Source organism: Nothoprocta perdicaria, unplaced genomic scaffold (genome assembly GCF_003342845.1).
Source record: "Nothoprocta perdicaria isolate Ctin4 unplaced genomic scaffold, notPer1 scaffold_12, whole genome shotgun sequence".
Classification (NCBI taxonomy): Eukaryota; Metazoa; Chordata; class Aves; order Tinamiformes; family Tinamidae; genus Nothoprocta; species Nothoprocta perdicaria.
In genome coordinates this window covers 3,288,537-3,304,825 of record NW_020454316.1, presented here as the reverse complement: position 1 = coordinate 3,304,825, position 16,289 = coordinate 3,288,537, and the positions used below count along the sequence as shown (strand labels likewise).

The 16,289-nt window shown below is 55.3% G+C and overlaps 1 protein-coding gene across 1 annotated transcript in view; it reads right to left on the bottom strand.

The window, feature by feature from the left end:
• Positions 1 to 15,726, bottom strand: part of MMD2 (monocyte to macrophage differentiation associated 2) — a 17,540-nt gene extending 1,814 nt beyond the window's left edge. Inside the window, exons 1-7 of the mRNA XM_026054227.1 lie at positions 15,614 to 15,726; positions 3,560 to 3,641; positions 3,065 to 3,225; positions 2,593 to 2,667; positions 2,345 to 2,446; positions 1,868 to 1,937; positions 807 to 1,416 (exon numbers count right to left, since the gene is read on the bottom strand). Of these exons, the coding sequence (XP_025910012.1) occupies positions 1,213 to 1,416; positions 1,868 to 1,937; positions 2,345 to 2,446; positions 2,593 to 2,667; positions 3,065 to 3,225; positions 3,560 to 3,641; positions 15,614 to 15,660 (741 nt within the window). The 5' untranslated portion in view covers positions 15,661 to 15,726 and the 3' untranslated portion in view covers positions 807 to 1,212. The remainder of the gene's footprint in view (positions 1 to 806; positions 1,417 to 1,867; positions 1,938 to 2,344; positions 2,447 to 2,592; positions 2,668 to 3,064; positions 3,226 to 3,559; positions 3,642 to 15,613) is intronic.
• Between the last annotated feature and the right edge of the window lie 563 nt (positions 15,727 to 16,289).

Below are 16,289 nucleotides of genomic sequence, written 5' to 3'. Positions count from 1 at the left end.
AAAAAAAAAAATCGGGATGGAGTGAATCCAGCCAGCTGGATGCCCTCTCCTGCCCGTCGGCAGAGGCGCGTGGCAGATGCTGTGAACGGGGACCTTGCTCATGGGCTGCTGCTTCGTGGAGAGCGCGTTGGCCGAGCTCGGAGCGCCGGGGCAGGAGGGACGTGTCACGTTGGGCACTGAACGCTGCCTTGCACAAAGGGTCTGCAGTGCCCTGGGTCTCAGGGGAGACCTGGAAGGGGGTCCGGTTTCAGTCACGTGTAAGGCGTTGTTGACTCCGGACCTTCGACTCGAAGGAACTCATAAATCTGAACTGATATATGAGCTTTTAGGAGCAAAACCTGGGCAAGTGCTGGAAATCATGGGAGGAAAACACAGGGTTTCCAGACAGTGTCTGGTGAGACGTGCAAACAGGAGCTGGGAAATGAAGTGCCAGGAGAGCCCCGAACCAGATCTCTCACATCCCAACCAGGAGACACCCTTGGCTTCTCCCTGCCTGGTCTTTCCAGCCCCATGTGCTGCCCTTCCCCAGACCTGGCTCTACTTGCTCTGCTGGCTGCGAACCAGCCCCAGACACCGCCATGGCCCAGCCAAGGCCAAGCCTGGTTTCCATCTGCGGCTCCAGTAAGAGCAGCAGAACCTGCCAGCATGCTGGAGATCAGGTCCAGCCCAGCTTGCACGCCGGCCACGTCCACTCCTGCCTGGATAGAGGTATCTCTGGGACGGCCACCACAGCGTTGGATCCCAAATCCCTTGTCACCCCCCCCACCTTGTCCTGCAGCTCTGAGGCTATGGGCCGAGGTTCTCACCTTGTGTGGTCCAAGCTGAGGGCCCCGGTAGCCAAACCCAGGATGGCCCTCGTCAGAGGAATGCAGAACCACCAGCTCTCATGGGATACTTGGGGACAGCTAGATGGAGAAAGCTTTGGGGATGAAGATCCCTGAGGCCCTGGCAAGTGGTCCTGCAGCCCCCTGGTTGGTCATCACGTTACAAAAACTTTGCCTACAAAAATAGACAGTTCTCAAGGTTTTTTTTAAAAAAAATCTGTTTAAAATCAACCCTCAGGCTCTTCTCTCTGAGCAGGAAGGGCATTAGAGGTGTCTCCTTGTGGACAGAGCAGGTGATGCGGGGCTCCGTGGCAAGTCCATGGTCCAAGCCCTTGCTCCCCGTCAGTCCCCGACATGCCGGCTGGCACAGACATGGTCTTTAAGGCCTCTATCGGGACGTTTTGGCCTCCAGTGCATCAGGTTGGTAGAGGTACCTCCAAATGGCGTAGTAATGGATGCCCGCTCCGATGGCCACGAAGAGGTGCCAGATGGCGTGGGCAAAGGGGATGCGGCCGTCGCTTTTGAAGAAGACCATGCCCAGGCAGTAGAAGAGCCCGCCAGCCACCAGCTCCAGGAGGCCGTCTCTGTTGGGCTGAGAGCAAGCACGGAGGTGTCAGCGGGAGCCGCACAACCTGCTCCGTCGCTCCTGCCCTGTCCCTGGAGCATGGGCAAGACCAAAGAGCAGCAACAGCAGAGAGACGTGAGCAGACTCCTTGACCTCCCATCTCCTGCACCCTCTCCTCCAACAAGGCAGTGTGTGGTTCAGCAGCATGGCTTTGCTGGGGCCCTTTCAACACAAGGGCATCCAGGCAGTAGGTCCACCAGAGAAACCTGGTGCATGGATGTCTGATGGGCACCCAAAGCACACCGCAAGCTGGGCCAGGCTGTTGGGCATCGCTTCACCCATCGTGCAGCTGCCTCTGGGCTGAACCACACCAGCCTGCAAGCAGCCAGGGACACATCAGCCCCACAGAGACTTGCTCCTCAGGTGTTATGGACCAAAGCAGTGAGCCCAGGTGCTTCCCAGGCTGGACGTGACTTACCATGGACAGAATGACCAAGGCAGGGAAGAATCCCATGATAACGTAGCACACCAGCTCCACCAGCTTGTACCTGCGATGGAGAGAACCAGCACCTTGGAGCACATCCCACAGGCAAGAACCAAACCCCATCGCCCCCACGTCCTTCTCTGAGGTGCTTTGGAAAACTTGGGGAAGACATTTGGGGACTTTTTCTTTCTATTTGGTGCCACCCCGTGGAAGAACCACCTCACAGCAGCAGTGTCGTCTTCCCCCCCACTCCAGCCACCAAGCTGTGGTCTCACTGTTCTCAGTCCAAAGAGTAGGATGCACATGTGCAAGGCCAAGGTGCATGGAAGCCCTACAGTGCCTGCTCTTCAGGACAGCGCCAGGAGACCCCAGACCTATCTACCTACCTATCTTTCTTGCTACATTAGGACACTAGGAGGAGCCAGAAGAGCTGCCCAGGACAATGCAAGGTGACCACGGGAAGGCACTCACCGCTCGTGGAAGAAGAAGACGTAGACGGTGCCGCCCGAGGCCATGATCCAGATGATCCAGCGCATGTGGGACGCCCAGGGCCCCAGCTCGCGCAGGTTCAGCCTGCAGAACCCGGGTGTGGGGTGAGGTGGGAAGCAGCGGCGCAGAGCGGGGACGCTGCCCTCAGCCCAGCGCAAAGCAGAAGCCCAAGGCGCTGGGGAAGCACCCACGGCTGCAGCGCGGCCCCGGCCCCGGCCCCACGCACTCACCAGGGAGCGTAGGAGGCTGCTATGAAGAAGTAGATGACCATCCTGTCAAACATGTGCAAGCAGTGCTCCACCGTCCTGCGGGATGGACACACGGACGTGCATCAGCGAGCTGCGGGGACGGCTTACCCAGCCCTGGTGACATGGGGTGGGGGACACGGGGCTCGCTCTGGCCGTGGGGTCGCTGCAGCTGATGCCGAGGGCACCAAACCCCCTTCCCGTGCTGCTCTCCATGGCCAGATTGCTCAATTTGGGGTGCTCTGGTCTAGGGCTGGTGTGAGACACAGCTCGTGTCAGCTCCATGGGCTCCTTGCTGCTGCTAACGGGCTTGAGGACTTTGAGTCCTGTCTTTGGCAGGGAAAGGATTCTGCTGCATTACCCTGTGGCACCAGCACCAGGGTTCCAGGTCCTCAAGCTTTTGGTCTGCAATATTTCACTGACTTTTTTTCATTTTTATCAGCCAGGGCCAGGCTACCTGAGGTGCCTCTTCTTCCAGGAGATGGTGTGAAAGATGGTGGAGACGATGAAGAGGCTGGACAAGCCGAAGCCATAGATCCAGGCCGAGATGGTTTCCCAGTGGTTGTCAGAGAGGACATAGAGGATGGAGCTGCCGAGGATGCTGGGCAGGATCCAGAACTGGAAGGCAGAAGCTCTCCTGTCACTCACGTGCACCAACCCAACGGCACAATCCGCTCTCATTTCTCTCAATTTCACTTCATGCTGAAGTGAAGTGAAGTGGCTTCATGCTGAAGCCACCCTGGGAAAGGCTGAGGACAGAGCGCGACCGAGCGATTCCCCTGGTTGAGAGCACCGGGAAGGAGCTCGGCATCCAGGACAGGTCCGGAGTGCGTCCCCGGGAGCACCGCACTGTCCCTCATGCCCTGTCCCACATCCCCGAGCCCTCCCACCCTGCTCCACGCCCCCGAGCCCCAGCGCGGTCCCCGTGCCCCGCAGCGGGACCGGCACTCACGGCGTGGGTGGCGCAGTTGGCCGCGTGCTCGTACTCCGTGGGCTGGTAGCGCCGGTTGGACGGGACGCGGTGGTTCATGAACCTGCCTCGAGAGAAAGAGGGTTTTGGGGGGAAAGGCTCCCGCATGGACACTGCACGGGCGCTGCTGGCACCGTTATGGGAGTGAGGGAAGGAGCCGGAACTGCCTGGCGCAGCGGGAGCAGCAGATGCAACCAGGGCAGGCAGGATGCACGCAAAAGCTGTGGCATGTTCCATTTAGTCAAGGTCAGGAGCACTTTCTGCCCCAGGATCTGGTGCCCTGGAGAGAAAAGTCTCAATCCGTTGGGCCGAGGAGGTGGAGCAGCCCGGCAGCAGGAGCAAGGACACCGGGATGGGTCAGACTTGCTGTGGGGCCAGCAGTAGCGGGTGGTGACACCAGCAGCTCCCGCGCGGCAGCTCCCGTGCTCTCAGCAGCCCCGATGCACACAGGGTGCAAGAGGGCTCCCATGGGTGGTTCAAACCTCGCTGTGGCTCCGTTTCACAGCCCAGGCACCAGAAAGGGGCTAAGGGAATGACGAACACGCGAGGCCATCCCCAGCAGGCGGCAGTGACGGCCTGGAGGAGACACTGTCCCCAGCTAGGCTAGCGCCTCCGCTGCAAACCCGCTCAGCAAGAGCGGGAGCAGGAGGGTCCCGCTCTCTCTGCTCCGCCAAGGAAGGGGATATCGCTGGCAAAACGCGAGCAGGACGGGCTGCAAACCTGCCACAGCTCCAGAAGGGTGCTCATCCTGGGAAATACAGCACGGTTTTAAGCTGGTTGCTTATCTTTGAGCCTGCCTGGACTTAGATTTGGGGGTTGCACTCCCCAAAGGCTGCTGACATTTGCTTCCTTTTGCAGCGCCCCTCGTGCCAGGTACCGCACAGCATCCCTCGTGTTGAGTATTACACAGCATCCCATGTGCTAGGTACCACACAGCATCCCTCGTGCCAGGTACCACACAGCATCCCCAGGACCCCCACGAGGCCGGGGGGCTCCTCCAGGGCCCCGGGATCCCTCTACCCTCCAAAACAAGGGACCAGGCGGCTGCAGTGCGACATCACTCAGCCCGAGGGCCGGGGGCATCTGGGACCTGGAGGCCGCTCAGGGGCTGGGACGGGCGCATTCCTGGGAACAATATCCCTCCCTCCGGAGGACATTGCTCTCTCAGCGTTGCCAGGCGACCGGCCCCAGCTCCTCTTCGCTTTCTTTTCCCTTTTAATAATAATCAGCAGGGAAAAAAAAAAAAAAAAGAAAAAAAAAAGAAAAAAAGAAAAAAAGAAAAGGCCCCGTGCAGCCCATTCGCCCCGTGTGACGTCGCGGTTGCTGCGGAAACGGGCAGGAGGACTTTGCCTTTAATTTATTTAATTTAACAAAGCCTTGCTCTGTCTCCTCTGCCATTCTGGCCCTAACAATTGTTATTGCTATTAGCAGTAGTAATAATAAGGCTAAGGGAAGCCAGTTCCCACAGCCTTGCGAGGCCGAGGGGCACCCGGCCACCCGCGAGGGTTTTTCCGTGTGGGAACACGGGCAGGGATCGGGCAGCTGCTTTTTCCCTCCTGGGTGCCAGGCTGCGGGAAGGGGCAGAGCGGAGGGTGCAGCTCCCTCCTGCCGCTTCCCGGGTGCATCCAACCTCCCAAACCCATCCAAGGGCCAGCAGGCCCCTTCCTGGTGGTGTCCCGATAGAGATGCTCAGCTGTGGCTTTGGGATGTCACTGTCCCCAGTGCTGCCTGCCTGCCAGGACCATGCAGGGCAGGCACGATGCAAAAGCCTGCTTTTCCAGGAGGGTGAAACAGCATTAAAAAAACCCCATTATTTCAGTTGCCAGAGTATCTCTTTTTGACACGTGCGAGAGACTTTTCTCCTTTTCCTGCCTCACTTTCTAATAAGCATCAAGGGAACTGAATCCTCCTCTCCTTTGGGCTGCTTTTCTCTTTGAATCTGCAGCCGGGAATCCCTTTGGATTTACAAGCCCCAGGAGCATCCCGAGTTAGCACCGCTGCCGGCGGGGCAGCACGGAGGCTCCGTGGCCTGTGCTGCTGCAAATGGCCTGGATGCTGTGATGCATTTTATCAAATAAGTTGTAAATTAGCATGGGAACGTTGCTTATGGGTTTCAAACCTCCTGCATTAGGACAACACGAGTCTGCTCATTCAGTCTCCAAGGGACAGGTACCAGGCAGCATCCCTCATGCCAGGCAGGGGGATGCACTTTTAACGTGCCCCTGCTCGCTAATGAAAAGCACGCGAAGTCCCCAAACACAGACAGGGCTATTAACTGCAGCCCGGGGCTCTCGTGGCCCTGCTGCTGCCTGCTCGGCCCTGGCCCCTTTCCCAGGGAGGGAGAGCGCAGAGGGCCCGTCCCCGGCTCTGGCCGGGAAACAAAGAGTCCCTTGTCCCCGGAGCCCGGGAAAGCGCCGCACAGGCTTCCCAGGCTCCTTCCTTTCTCCTTCTCTTTCTCCCACTCTGCTTTTCCATGGGATTGTTTTGGGAGTCTTTCTTTTCCTTTCTTCCCTTTCTTCCCTTTCTTCCCTTTCTTTCCTTTCTTTCCTTTCTTTCTTTTCTTTCCTTTCTTTCTTTTCTTTCCTTTCCTTCTTTTCTTTCTTTTCTTTCTTTTCTTTCTTTTCTTTCTTTTCTTTCTTTTCTTTCTTTTCTTTCTTTTCTTTCTTTTCTTTCTTTCTTCTTAGGACTTTTATCCAAGAACAAAGTTCTGACCTCAAAATCACACAGATCTGCAAACTGCCTCCTGGTTCTCGCTTTGACAGGAGTGGCAAGAGAAGGTGAAAAGGGGATGGAAGTAATAGAAGTAAAATTTTCCTTGCGACAACCCCTGTGCAAGCGTCAGAGCACCCGCGCTCTCCCTGGCATCTGGGGACCTGCACACCAGGACCGTGCGCGCCCATGTGCATAGGATAGATAGATGTGAAAATCCTGGGGAGCCAAAGGCTGGAAGGAACCACATGGAAAGGAACTGCAAACTAGTAAATGAGCATCCAGTTCCCACACAGAGTTTGCCTGAGAAGGGTATTTTTTTTAATATGGGAATATAGTTGGGACTGCAGCTGAAGGCAGCCTAGGAGGAGATGACATGTCAGGAATCATTCCCAGGTGATGCAAATCCCCCTAGACCAGCTAATCCTCAAAGGTGTCAGCTGTGAATGGGGTAGAAAAGGGCCAGGTTCAAGGGAGATCTCACCTAATGTCTTTAGGGGCAGGGGTTGAGGTTTGTGCCTGCACTGGGAGCACTGGGTGAGGAGGATGTCTCCAGGCAGGTCCTGTCTTGGATTTCCTGCTGACTGCTCTGCAATGCTTTGGGACTTGGCTGCAGAGCTGGAAGGTGTATTTGTCTCCTTACAACTGTGTGTGTGACGACTACTTTTAAAACAGTAGTATGGCTATGGAAGGAGTGGTGACCCTTGATAGAGAGGAGCTGTGCAGAAAGCACAAGCCTTTGATGGGGCTGTCCTGCCGTGGTGGTAAGTCTTGCTGTGGCCTTTCTGGCCTCCTGGTCACTGTGCATTAATGTAAGTATTGAGCATGTCTGTGTTGCAAAGCTCTGAGGTAAGGGTGACCAGAGGCTGTGTCCCTGTGGGCAGGATGGCTCCTAGACCCATGTACTTGTTGCTCCCACTGCACCCTCCCTGAAAAGCAATGCATGTCTTCATGGAGCTGGAAGCATCTCTGCACCACGGCAGCTTTCCTGCCTCTGTGCTGCCCTTGTAGAGCCCCTATGTGCTGCAGTCTAGTGCAGGGACTGGCTTTGCCCTTCTAAGCCCTGGTGATGCCACCCACGCAGCAAAACCTGAGCCTTGATTTTGCACCTGGTAGCTGAGTAGCTGTGGATGCTCCTGTACATGGGAGCTTGGCATGTGCTTTGCTTTTGACTTGTAATCTGATAATGCTCCAGTCCTGGTCCCTGCTAATAGGATTCATGCTCTCGAGCTCTCCTGTGCCTTGCAGCCAGCTCAGCCCTGGGGAGCTGGGTGTCCTCGGTGGGGAGCAGTGCACCAAGGCAGCCCTTGCATGGGGCACGTTATCCAGGCAGAGTGAGATGGTGAGCAAGGATGTGCTCGTGGCCTTCTTGAGCTTAGGACTTAACATACGCAACCTGATGACAAGAGAAAGGCCTGGCAGTTTTCCCCCAGCAAACCTGTTTGCAGAGCCCCCACACTCTCCAGTAGCACAGTGTCACCTTCTCCAGACCTGGAGCGCTCCAGCAATCCTGCTTTTCCTTCCTGCCCACCACCCCAGGAACGCTTGGAAAGCACAAAAGGGAAGGCTTGAGCTGCCCCTGCCCAGCATTGCCATCTGGAAGGCCACCCACACCAGCACGTGCATGGATGCGTGGCATCCTATTAAGAGAGAGCTGAAGCATCTATTTCCATGCCCACTTCTTGATGTCTGTGTGTTCCTACACAAACATATGGTGCTCCAGGTTGGGAAAGATGAGCTGTGTGTGCCGCAGGCTTGTAAGTGAGTTCGCTGTGGCTCGCAGGCAGCCAGAGCGAGGCAGCTCCGTTACTCTTTTGCCTTCATTCCAGCCCATGTTGCAATAAGGCTGAGGAAGCAGGACAGCCCAGTCATCTTTTCTACTGCTTTCAGCACTATGCAAAGAGCTGACAACTTGGATAGGGAAAAGGGAGGCGGGAAACTGAAAGTCTCTTCCTCTGGAGCAGCCTTTCTCAGCCCTTCCTTGAGGGTAAACTAGAGGATCCCCAGATCTCTACGTAACCAGCACAGAAGCCCCTGATGTTCCTCTTTGACAAAGCAAGTCCAAATGGGCTGCAGCTTGACAGCCCCATCCTTGCTTTGCTCGTTTCCAGAACTCTGGCATGTGCAGATGTGCTGGGCTGGTTGCAAACCACCTCCTTACACAGTCTGCACACACACAGGCTGGGAAATGCTGAGCAGCATCACTTGTCTTCCTAGGGATGCTCCTCTGTGTTCAGTTGTCTGTGCTGTGCCCAGCTGGAGGAGACCCCTGTCCTGACTCGTCCTTGTCAGTGTCAGGGATATGTTGCATATGTATGGCTATATATATATATTTATATATTTTATGGAAATGCCTTAGTCCTGGGGTTGGAGGGAGCAGACTTCTCAGTCCTAGGGATATTGAGCTCTTTCCAGACTCTGCCTAAAGTTGAAATAGGCTCCTCTAGGCAGCAGAGCTGCTGCCCCAGAGCAGGTTGCGAGTGAGCGGGGTCGTGTGAAAGGGGATTCTGGCAAATTCGGGACTAAGGTGACATGTTTGGTCAGAGTGAGATGACCAAAGAGGAGTCATGGTGTGTGCTGCTGCTCATCTCACATGGATGCAAGGAAATGGGTTTCTCCCACCTTATAAATCAACACGGCTGTCCCAAAGGCGCACCAGACTCATATTATCTCTCACCCTAAGAGAGACAACCTTGGAAGTCTCCAATTCAGGCCTGCAGGCACATATACCCCTGTGCCTGCAGAAAGCCCATGTATCCCTGGTGGGGTTTAGCTGGTGGGAAGGAAATGTGGCAGGTCCTTTGCAGCATGATTATGTCAGTCTCCATTCCCACCCATTTGTAGGGATGCTTATTTGGCTCCCCAGCAGGGTTTCTGCTGTTTATGTAGATGGTATCTCTAACTCTTCCAAGGCAACCCGTGACCCTGCAACAACAGCAAATCGGATTGTTTATTCACAACAGATGGGATTGGTGAGTGTTTCCCAAATTATTTTCTGAACTGGGACTTCTTGTTTCATTTGGTACTCGTGAGACCTTCAAGAGCAGCTGATTAGTCACAAAATGACTCTGATGTCCCAGGTGTTCCACAAATGCTAGGAGAAACGTTTCCAAAGCCAAAGATTCTCTATTCATTATTTGCTTGTTTGAAAAGCTGCTTTTCATGCTTCTTGATGCCTTGTCTGCATTTGTTACAAGAACAGAAGTTAGAGAGTCAAATTCTGAGCTTAAACCTGCCTTAAAACTGATGTGACAGCCCCAAGAAGACAGGAAAGGGAGCTCAGCTGCTTGCTAGGGGTGAGAGCTAGCTGTCTGTGTGCTCTCCATCAAGGTCTGTGGTATAGAAGTTGAACAGACCTCCCTAAACCTTTCCCTGCAGCCGCCCATGGCCCTAGGTGGCTCTTTTAAAGTCCTGCCCATAGCAGGGACCAGAGTCTGGCTCAAATTCCTCCAGGGAGACCCCTTGTTCCCTCTAGCCAGCAGTGTGCTCTAGGGATTAGGTGCTTCCAGGATTAGAGCCCTTATTTAGACCTGACTTCTACCACTGCTGCTAACCCACATGAGCAGATTGCTCCATTTCTGGAGGCTGGACTTTCCCCACAGCATCCCCTGGGAAGCAAAGTCTCGTTTAGGATCTTTGCAAGCGACTGAAATACAGACAGTTTCTCAGTTATTCTGCAAATGCCTACGGACAACAAATGCAGAGGGAATCAGCTGTTTCGCAGCCCAGGAAAGCAGATGAAATTATTTTAATCAGTATTATTCACAGCCAACAGTGGGGCTATCTGTAATGCTATGGTAGCAGCCAGTGTTGGCTGCAGCAGGGGAGGAAGCCAAGCGTGCAGGTTACTATTTACTTGTGCCGTGCTGATGTCTCTCTGAGTACAATCCTTCCACGAGCAGGAACAAACATGTGCTGTAAACTTGAGCCGGGATGCCAGCTTTGGTCTAAACTTTGCAGAAGCTGAGGATTGCTCAGCCAGCTGCCTCTCGAGGCACGCACCAGGAATAAACATAGCGCTCCCAGGATTTCCTTTGTGTCACGAGAGCCTGCGCCGTGTCACACGGAGACCCTCTGGACTAGGTGAATTGGGTGAAAATGCTGAGGTCCGAGCTCTGCTTATGCCTGGTCAATGCCAAAGGGAGACCTGAAGCGTGTGTATGTGTAGCCCTGCCTCCTCTGCAATTTTAGCTGCTCTGATCCAAATGGAACAAATCCATCCATCAAATCCATCTCCTTTTCGTAGCTCTCTAGATTCTCAACCAGCTCCTCCTTGCTCCTGCAGCCAGGTCGTGCTCTTCCCCCTTTTCCCTAGGAGCAGGGTGGTTTGCTGACTTTGTCACCCGGCTGAGGGTGTGGAAAGCATTGACAGGGGGACAGGCGACCCCGAGCTGCGGTTGTGCCAGGCCCTTGCAGATGGGCTCGGGCAGTGCCCTGCTTCTTGCATGCGCTGCCCACTGGTTTGCGTTTCCCAGGAATTGCGCTATCTGCTGCCTCACAGAGCACCATGGCGAGCCGTGCCAGAAAATCACATCAGGCTGATATCCAACACCAGTGGTGAGAGGGAAAAGACCATTGTGCATATGTTTCCCTGCCAAGGAGGAGGCAGCCCTCAGCACGAGGCTCAGGGCTTGCTGTAGCCACTGCTGTGCACTTCCATGGGTGGCCTCCATTTGAATTCCCATATCTGGTCCCCTCTGGGTCTCCCAACGAGGGTATATGGGCAGCTTAAGGAACATCTCCTCTCTAGCAGGCTGCTCAAGTCCTGTTCTGAGTGCTTGTTTTTTGCCAAATGACTGGCTGGGAGGACGGCTGCACGCTGGGCATCTAAACTGCCTGAGATGAGACCTACCCATGTTGCGTTGAAAGGACATTTGAGACAAATTGGCACCACAGATTAGGCAATATCCAATCAGTCAGTGAGATAAATCATCTCTTAGACTTTTATTATAAGTTTTTAGGGGCCTTGTGTGGCCTCTTATCTGTTAGAGCTTTCCCCGAGGCTGGGCCAGGGCAGCACTGGGCTCTGCTGCCTGCAGGGACATGAAGGGTCCTCATTGCCAAAGAGGGATGTGGCAGCTGGACCCCCCTGAAGAGGGTCCACAAAGAACTGCCTTTCCAGTGATTCTGAGCCACAATCTCGGTTCTTAGAGCATTTCCCTTCTTGCTGTTTCATCCTACTCAGGCTGTGGGGGAAGGAGAGCTCTTGGAAAGCATCTCGGAGCATGTGGGAGCTGGCGAGGGCTGATCATGCTTTCTTTGCAGAGCAACCAGGGAGCGAATCTTCCCGATCCGGTAACTAGAGAGTAGGAGCTTGGATGGGGCTGTCAGCCTGCTGCTGCATTGTTTTTCTTGTTTGGGATTTGGGTATTCCAGTGCTTTCTCTCCCATCTGTTCCTGCTGTCCCTGCGGGCTCTTGGACAGGCTGGTTCTGCTTTCCTCCCTCAGCATCTCTGAGCAGGAGGGGACAGAGCCTCTGCTTGCTCCATAACTAGGTGTGCTGGGAGGTCTTCCCACTGTCCTTCCCCAGAATCAGAAGATCTGCCTTGGAGGAAACATGATGTTTGGATCTCCATCAGCTCACGTTGGTGAGGAGGTGGTGCAGGCATTGGGCTAGCAAGGACAAGCCAATTCCTCAAGGCAGGAGGACCACAACTGGCTCCATGCACCTATGAAGGTCTTGGCTCTCCAACCCCCATCCTGACTAAGAAATTTGTGACAGCTTCCCCTGCTGCTCATCTTTTCCTTGCTATTCTGCACAGGGCAAGACAGGCAAATGCAGTGAGATTTAGAGCCCTTTACTCGTATAAATGGTATCTTGAATGTGTATCAGTTAATTGTGATGATTCAGTGCCCTGCACAGCCCACGGCTCCTGGCAGACCCCTCTCCACTGCCGGCGCTGGTGAGGCTGGCCAGAGACACCAGCTCCCTGTCTAATCGTGTTTTCCCTCAATTACAGCTTTGATGACTAAAGTCCAGGAAACCCTTCATGCGCCAACAGCGGGATTTGGGATGAGCAGCAGCTGGAAGCCAGGGATGTGGGAAGGAGGCACTGGAGACCTCCTGAATCCAGAGTAACAAGGGAGCCGAAGCGGTGCTGGAGGCAGCAGTGACGTGGAAAGGGATATTGGTTTCCAGCCTGGTGTAACTTAGCTGGCGAGCTCCCGTGACGGAGATGTGCAATTGGCACCGCTCTGTTAATGTGGGAGTGTGGAAACGAGCACCGCTTTGACAGGGAGAAAGGCAGGCGGTGAGGGCAGGGGCAAAGGGCTAATGAGGAGGAACTAATGGAGGTGGCCAGATGAAACAGAAGGAGCTCTTTAATTCCCTTTGCCTACCGAGTAGCAGCTGGAAGAGGAGCAGAGGTCCCAAAGAAGGGGACATCAGGTCCACCACTGCTTGCTCCCACCATCCTGAACCCTTCCAATGCATCACAGTGCATCAATATTTCCCACTTGCCATGGTGACATGTCCCCTCCAGTTCCTTCCTGTCCACCCCAGCTGTGATGCCCCATCTCCAAACCACAAAGCCAAGCTGGGAGGCATCTGGGGACATCCTTGTGCCCCTTCAACCCTGAGTTTTCTCCTGGCAGCCCACAAAACCCTTCCGCGTTGATAACTGCCTTTTATCTCTTCGTTCAAAGCTTGGCGCCTTCGTTGCAGCTTTTGCCCAACAGGTCTTTCATCATGCTGCTGCATTTTGTTTATTCCTTTTGGTGTTCCTATTGATGGCCAAACTCCTCCTTTCTCGGCCCTTACTTGAAGTCAGAGAGAATGACATTAAAAATGGAGGTTTTTCCCCCTACTGCAAGAAAAAAAACTATCCGCTATTTTCTCTTATTTTACACAACTGAGGAGGTCTACAAGCATCCTCCTCCTCCAGAAAGATGTGGCAAGGACAAAGATGTCCTGCAAAGCCCGGCTATTTCTGTAGCTGCCTGAAGAGCCTATGGCAACATGTGCCTGGGCGAGGGTGGGCACGATGTCCCCCTGCTCATCTCGGGCACGGGAGCTCTCTGCAGAGAGGAAAGCCCTGGGGAGAAGGAGGATTAGCTGAGGGCTATTTTTGAGCAATAAGCTAAGAGGATCTCTCAGGCAATGGAGAAGCTTGGGTTAGTGTCACGTGCTGACGGGGCATCGGCTGGTCAGGGACCTCGTGGTGGCACCTCTGCCCCCTCCATGCCAGGTGTCCCTGTGGCTGTTTGTCTATCCTTCACTTCTCACTTCACCCAGCTATTCTCCTCGGTCTCCTTTTCCCCATCCCACAGCAGGGAAGATGCTGTAAAGGGGAGAAAAAAAAGAGCATAAATTCCCATTTTAGGAAAAAAAAGCAAATTTCTTTCTCCTGTTTTATCTGCAACCTTCCAAAAGCTTCTTGAAGTCATCCAAGGATGCACTCAGTGGTCTGATTCTCATCACATCAACTGATCTCATCTGGGGAAAGGTGGAAAGCGCGCTGTGGTCCTGTGCCTTGGCATGCCCTACAAGGCAAAGCTCTGCTGGTTTGGGGAGAAATTGTAAGATGTGGCTCGTGGAGGGGCTTTGCTAGGGGAGCATTGACACGGGAGGCAACTTCTGCTCCGCCGCCCACCTCCCAAATCGCCTTCATGCTGCTGCTGAAAAGGGAACGTACAGTTTTCCTCCTGCTTTGGGGCACCAAAGCTTCATTCTGCTCTCATCTCTCTCCAGCCCTGTCCTGTGCACAACAGCTGGCGAAAAATGTTTGGAGTTTTCTGTGTTTCCACAATCCTGTGTTACACAGCAGTTGTACGTGATGCTCATTAACTTGTGTCTCTGACAGGTACAGGTAATCTGGAGAGTGTTACAGCATCACACTGGTTCTTGTGCAGGAGCACCCTGCTTTCAGGTAGCCTCAGGTGCAAGCAAGGATTTTCCATGTGGGATACCTGGAAGCAAGGGAGCAGATGTGTTGAGGAGCACAAGAAAGAGGTCACCAGCAATGTTGCTCTTAAGCTAGACTAGGTAAATACGTCCCAAGGATGCTCCTGCGCAGGGCAAGAGAAGAAGCACTGCTACCATTGCCGGTCCTCTCCAGACCTGTGTCTTTGCTTCTAACCCCAGATACAGGGACTGCTTTGAGTCTGACAGCAACCAAAGGGGAGATCCAAGTTCCACCTGGCAGAGCAGCAGCCAGCTGAGTCTCCCTACAGGGACAAAAACCTCCCCACCGCTGTCACCGACGGGGACATGAGGGAGGCTGAACCCATCTGGGCAAACGCTGCAGGGATCCTGCAAAGCGCCAGGCTCGCTCATTGCCACAATCCCTAGATCTGTCAGCAAAACCCAGCCTGGGTGCAAAGCTCTGCTAGAAGCTCTCTCTTAATCAGTCATCGCCCACGTCCATCCCCTGCAGCATCCCTCAGCTATATCCTGTTCCAAGGGCTCTGCTTTCAGATTCACCCATCACCAAGGTATGCAGGGCGGCTTCTGGCCCTGGGTTACCCACCAGCTCACCAACACCACGGGCACCTGAGCCCTGAGAGGCCGAATGGGCTCCTTGACCTGGCCTGAGCCTTGCTCAGGTTTCCTTGTAAGCAGATAGTGCAGCCTGAGCCACTAGGATGTGTCCCGCTCCTGAGGTGGAAACTGTCCCAGTCTACTTGGGAAGCACCACATGGTGCTCATGGACTGGTGGCTCTGCAGATGTTGGCAGCTGGGTCTGTCCTCTGCAAGCCTCTGCCTATGGATGGTCCTGAGGGCCACCAGGGTCCTGTCTCTGTGCAGAGCACATGGGTTGAAAAGTCTCACATCTCCCTGCAGGTGAACTTCAGGTTCAGTGCTGGGACTGACAGGGAAATGTTTCTCCCCTAGGGAGAGGGTTTCCATTTGCTGACCCCTGTCAGGACCTGGGCCCCTGTTGAAGTTCCCCCCAGCATGGACTGGAGGACAAGTCCAGGACCTGTCCTTAAACCCAACACCCACTTCCTAGAACTACTCCTGTCAAATACCTTCATTTGAATGGAGGCTTTGGCGGTCAGTATACACAAACAGCACCCAAATAACAGCACCCTCATTCCCTGGTAACTCTTGCCTTGTGCTCTCTACAAGGAGTGAGAGCTCCCAGGGATGCAGCCGGGCTGAATCCCTTACGGATGCAGAAAGGCAGGTTGCTTTATCCCACAAGACAGACTGTACAAGCACACGAGGGCGAAGGGAGCAGCCTGCACCTGCCCTGGGCTCTGAGCATCTCAGCAGCTTCGTGAGGGCTCCTTGGCCTCAGTGCCCGAGGTAGGGCGGGCTGGGGACCATCCCGGGGCGCTGAATTCGGAGCAACCCAGAGGGACAGGACGCGCGAGGGGCTTTACCTGGCGTAGCGGGTCTGCTGGAAATCCACCACTCTGGACACGAACATCTCGACGCTGCCATGAGAGCCCCGCGCCGGCCCAGGGCTCGCCGCGGGCAGGACGAGGAGGAGGAGCGGCGATGAAGAGCGAAGCCGGCCGGCGCCGCGGCTCCGCCGGGAGTCGGGAGCCGCCGCGGCGACTTCGCGGGCTCCGGTTTCGCCCCCGCGCGCGGGGCCACGCGGAGCAGCCCGCGCCGCGGAGCGGAGCGGAGCCCGCCGGGGGAGGGCAGGGCAGCGCCGGCCCCCCCGCCCGCCCCCCTGTTGCACAAGAGAATAAGCGGAAACAAAAGCGGCGGGAGGGGGGAGCGCGGCCGCCCGCTCCGCCGGCGAACGCTCCGGGACGAGGAGGAGGAGGAGGAGGAGGAGGCCCAGTGAGGAAGGGGGGTGGGGGGAAATCCCGTCCAACTCCGCCCGGCCGCCGCCACCTGCACAATCTCCCTTATCCAGCGAGGCGGCTTTAAGCGCGGCTAAAAATACCCCCCCTCTTCCCTCCCTCCCCGCTGGATCAAATAGCAGCAGATTGGGATTGAAAACGTAATTAAAGCGGGCGGGGGGGTGGGAGGCTGAGCTGTCCGGGGCCCCCAGACCGTCCCGGGGCTCGCCAGGGCTCTGGCCGTGCTCCCCACATGCGGGGGTCC